Source organism: Rhinopithecus roxellana, chromosome 13, assembly GCF_007565055.1.
Source record: "Rhinopithecus roxellana isolate Shanxi Qingling chromosome 13, ASM756505v1, whole genome shotgun sequence".
NCBI lineage: Eukaryota > Metazoa > Chordata > Mammalia > Primates > Cercopithecidae > Rhinopithecus > Rhinopithecus roxellana.
The window spans coordinates 118614074-118619148 of NC_044561.1; the positions used below are offsets into that span (position 1 = coordinate 118614074).

The window sequence follows — 5075 nt, forward strand, 5'->3', positions numbered from 1 at the left end:
ATTATGTTAGGTTTTTTATTGTAATCACATTGGATTTAGAAATAATTTTAAAGAAATCATTATCTTTACCTTATTAAGTCTTCCCAAACACAAGCATTATTTTTTTATCTACTGAGTTCATATTTTAGACCTTTATTTCTAAAATTTGTTTTTAATCCATGAAGGTCTGGCACAATTTGAGGTCTTATTCCTAGGTATTTTGTAGCATTTGTTTCTTTGACTACTTCTGTCTACTTTCTTTGACTATTATGTCTACTTCTATTATTTCTGATTGGTTATAAACAATGTGTAGAAATGCTATAGAATTTTGTGTAGGCCTTATACCCAGCAATGTTGGTAAATCTTATTTTATCAATCTTATTGAATGTCTCAAATTGTTATACAGGAAATGATACTGTCTGCAAATAATGACCATTTTGTATCTTTCTTCCCAATCTTTTCCTTTATCTCATTTAGCTGCACAGTTTTAAATATTTCATACATTGTTGAAAATACTGATGATCCTTATTGTCTTACTTCAGTGACAATGCCTCTGAAAAATTAACTTAATGTAGATTTTGCTACAGAATTTCAGGTATGTTACCTTTTCTGGATTTATTTCTATTTTTAATTTTAATTTAAACAATTCACATTCACATTGAACTCTATGAAAGCTTTTAAAACCCTGATGAATTCTAATTTTTAGCATTTTACTTGGGATCTTCATACTTATGTTTGTAGAAGATGACATTGGCTCATAATTTTCTTTTACTGTCCATATTTGGTTGTAGTATCAAATTTTTGCTAAATTCATTGTATTGCTTATCAATTGCTGTATAACAACTTTCCCCAAAACTTAGCATCTTAAAACCATTAACATCAACTCACAATTTGAGAGTCAGGAATTCTCTTAGATTAGCTTAGCTAGGTAGTTGTGGTTCAGGGCCCTCGTGAGATAACAGTCAAGCTATCTGCTGGGACTGCAGTCTTTTCAAGACTAGAGCGAGCCAGGTGCAGTAGCTCATGCCTGTAATCCCAACACTTTGGGAGGCCAAGGCAGGAGGATTGCTTGAGCCCAGGAGTTCTAGACCAACTTGGCCAACATGGCAAGACCCTGTCTCTAAACAAGTTTTTAAAAAATTAGCTGGATGTGGTGACGTGCACTTGTAGTCCTAGCTATTCAGGAAATCAAGGCAGAATCATCACTTGAGCCCAGGAATTCAAGGCTGCAGTGAGCCGTGATCATGCCACTGCACTCCAGCCTGGGCGACAGAGTGAGATTCTATCAGAAAAAAAAAAAAGACTAGAACAAGACTGAAAAACCGACTCCACACTCACTCATGTGTTTATGGATGGGCCTCCGTTCCTCATGGGCTCTTGGTCAGAGGTGTTGGATCCTCACCCTGTTGGATCCGCACAGATGGCCTGAGTTTCCTCATGACCTGGCAAAAGAATGCCCCCAGAGTAAGTGATTGAGGAGAGAGAGAATGCCTCCACAATGGAAGCTGCAAACATTTATCATCTAATTTCGTGAGGACATAACTATCTCTCACTTTCGTAATGTTTTATTGGTCACACAAACCAACTGTGGAAAAATGCAGGAGGGGGCTACACAAAGGTGTGAATACCAACAGGCGAGATCACTGGGGGCCAACGTGAAGGGTGACTGCCACCCTCATCAAATAAAATGGTTCTCCCTCTTTTTCCTCTTCATTGAATTGTTAATTTAATGTATTCCCTTGCTGTTCTTAGAGCATTGTTTGAAAGTAGTAAGGAAGAATTTTTAGTTTACTGATTTTTTCTAGGAAAGGATTGAATTACAATATTTTTAAAAATCTTATCTAATCAAGTTGTCTCTTTCCTCTGGAGTCCACAGAGCAGAGCAATGTGGAGCAAGGCCCTTTGCCTGCTCCTTAGCTCTTAGCAGTCCCAGTTTCTGTTACTCCTGCTCGGTGGAGTCAAGGACACCACCACTCTTGCATGGTGTGGCCAATAGTGTGCCATAAATGTTACCCATTATGATAACGTTCTCATCATAAAATAGAAGAAATAGTGTCTTGGGGGAGAGAGGAAATGAAAGAGACTCAAAATCACTCCAGTAGGCCACAGGTAGCCCCTATTTTTTGAGAACTTGCTGTGGCCTAGTAACATTGCTATTTGTTACACATACAATGCCTCCTCCAATGTTCCAAATGCTGTGAGAAGTTGACTTTTATTGCCACTTCACAGACAAAAGAATTGAAATTTAGGAGATAAAAATCACTTGTCCAAAATCACAGAGCCAGCACTTTTAGACTCATGATATAAATTCAAGTCCCCCCAGTCCCTAAGCCTCTTTCTCCCACTACATATCCATAGGAGGAAGGCCTCATAGCTAGATCTTCCCTCATAGCCTCCCACCCCACTCATACCCCCAATGAATCACAGAAGCAGGATGTACAAAGAGAAATAGGCTCGTTTATTTATTCATTGATCAACTGGCACTTCCTGAAATCCTGCTGTGTGCCAAGCCTTTCCCCAAAGGAGGATATCAGTGGTGGAGCCAAGTCTGGGGGTGGAAAGGACCTGGACCATACAGAGCAGGACTCCAGAGCCTCCTCCAAATGGCAGGAATCAAGCTGTGAGAGAAAATCAGATAAGGGCTTCAGCATAGAAACCAGCCAAATCATATCCACATCCTTCCTCCTGCCCAAGGATCCTCCTGAGATAAAGAAAATAGCAAGATAGTGCTATAGTTGAGAGAGACTTAGTGTCAGGAGACAAGTCTCATTTTCACCGTAAAACTCTAAATTGAAAGCATTGAACTAGATAATCCTCAAACTCTTTTGGGATTTAACCTCAGAAAACATGACAGAAACAACCTGAATATTAAATTCTTAGTGCACATAGTGCTTTGCAGAGCACTTTCAATCTCATTATGTCCTTTTTACCGATAAAGAAACTGAGACTCAGAAAGTCACTTGCCCAGGACCCCCACCCAGAGACACTAGAATAGAATCAAAGCCACAGGTGATCCTATGGAAATCCTGGCCCTGAGACCTAGAGAACAGTTCTCTTGAAGGACAAGGGAGTCAGACAGAGGCTCTGCTTGGAATAGGGGTCAGGAGTCCCCCTGCCCGTATGCCTGGGCCTCCAGAGGGTTGAGGCTGAGAGGGCTGGAGGGAGCTCAGTGTGCCCTCGGCCCCTGCTTACCTTTCACAGGGGAAACACAGGATTTCCCACACATGCCCACGCAGCACTTCAAGTCACGCTCGCACTGGCCATCCATCTCACAGTAATTGGGGGGGTTAAGCATCATACATTGGCCATAAGCCGGTGGACAACGCCCAGGCTTCCTCCTTGCTGGGTGAGAGTGAGGCTACCAGTCAGAGGCCTTGTACTTTACACAACCCCTCCTATCTCCACTCTTTTAGAGTGAGCCCCTGCTCCAACCTGAGCAAGTCGGATCATCCCCTCCCCATCTCTATCACCACCACTTTCTCCGTAAGGCACCCCCCAAACTTAGCACCTCGCTGTCCTAGAACATCAGGCCCCCATTGATGCAGGGGGCCAGTCGTCCAGTGCTGACTAGGTGGGAGGCTTCCAACTACCTGGCTATCTAAATGCCCACTGCTTCACCACCTGCTGGCTACCTTCCTGCTTAGGGCAGTGTGACTCACTGACTGACAAGGAGGCCTGGCAGGACCCATCACCCAGTGCCATCTCCCTAATGCTGTGTCCTCAGGCTCACTCCTCTCTACCCAGTTCCCCGATCTGCTTACTTGGGCTTGGGGTGTCAACAGGATCCAGGCATTTGATGCCACAAATGTCAGGACAGCATCTCTTCTTCCCTAGACACTGCCAGTCACTCTGGCACTCAGGTTTCTCATATCTAAGGCACTGGGCAGATTTCTTAGGAGGACAGACTCCGGCTTTGAAGGCTTTTGAATAGAAAGTCAAGAGGTCAGGAGTAGGCTGGGCACTGAGAAGTCATCATGCCTGCTGAACAAAGCACCACTTTTGAGGGGGAGAGACCCTTACCTCAGGAGCTATCCACAAAGCCCAAAGGGTCATGCCTGCCTGATCTCTGGGTGGATTGATGGGCTTGATTAAATTGGACAAATGGACAGGGGATGTTTCAGACCCAAGAAAAGGGCAGCAGGCTTCTAGTCAAGAGCTCCCACCCCAGAGCAAAACAGGGCTACACAAAGGCAGAGAGGAAGGCTGGGAGTGATGGAGATGGAGACAGATAAACAAAAATAAATAGAACCAGTGTGAGAGAAGTTGAGAGCTAAAGCCCAAGGCAGAAACACAGAGACAAACTAGCAGAAGCGAAGACACAAAGAAGAAGCAGAGTCAGACACTAATGATTTGAGAGTCGCAGACAGGTGAAGAAGGCAGAGGATAAGAGAGAGAGAGAGAGAGAGACAGAGAGAGAGAGTGGGATCTGGGCCGACAGCATGGCTGCATAGAAAAAGCATTTCCAGAAGCTCAGAAACCCTCACAGAAACCTTGGAGCTCAGCCAGACATGTATTCCACTCTCAGGGAGGTCTCCTGAAACTAAGCTGACAGATCAGAGCCTACAGAAGGGGACACACCCACATCACCAGGAGACCCAACCTCTGACCCTGCAGCCCAGATTAGACCAGAGTGACTCCCAACTCACACTTTCCAGAGCCTTCCACAGCCCAAGATGCCAGGGTTCCCAGGGCAAGAAGCATCATGAAGGGGAAGAGGCCACTGGACTTCATGGTAAAGGCAGGAGTGACTCTAATGGCCAATGCCAAACCTCGCTATTTATTCTTTCACCAGTGGGTGTGGCCCCACCAGAATTCTTTTGGCCTCTCCCAGCTACTATTGCACAAGCAGGAAGCTTAGCCAGAGACCAGAAATCCTGACACCAAGGAGACGGTTTATCTTTCCTATGCCAAGTAAGGCTTTGAGGCCAACACAGTAATTACCAGAAAAGAAAGGGAAGAGGTTGGCCTGAGAGGTTGGCTGATTAAAGAGGCCATCTCAGTGTCCATCTGAGCCCTAAACATCACGAGACCCCAGGCCATTAGCCTCATAGGTGGAGAGGGGAAGAAGTGGTCAATGGCAAAGGTGCTACCTGGAC

General features: G+C 44.8%; 1 protein-coding gene across 1 annotated transcript; it reads right to left on the bottom strand.

The window, feature by feature from the left end:
• Positions 1-2416: 2416 nt before the first annotated feature.
• Positions 2417-4725, bottom strand: SLPI (secretory leukocyte peptidase inhibitor). Its single transcript, XM_010384245.2, has 4 exons — positions 4626-4725; positions 3741-3899; positions 3172-3321; positions 2417-2597 (listed from the first exon to the last, which is right to left on the bottom strand). The coding sequence occupies exons 1-4, from the start codon at positions 4708-4710 to the stop codon at positions 2593-2595; spliced, it is 399 nt and encodes a 132-aa protein (XP_010382547.1). The 5' UTR covers positions 4711-4725; the 3' UTR covers positions 2417-2592.
• Positions 4726-5075: the final 350 nt, after the last annotated feature.

Coding starts and splice junctions, on each gene's coding strand:
- SLPI (XM_010384245.2), bottom strand. CDS start 4,710: ATGAAGTCCAGTGGCCTCTTCCCCTTCATGATGCTTCTTGCCCTGGGA. Junction 3,900..4,625: donor TGTGGAAGGCTCTGGAAAGT/GTGAGTTGGGAG, acceptor TCTATTCAAAAG/CCTTCAAAGCCGGAGTCTGT. Junction 3,322..3,740: donor TGTTGACACCCCAAGCCCAA/GTAAGCAGATCG, acceptor ACTCTCACCCAG/CAAGGAGGAAGCCTGGGCGT.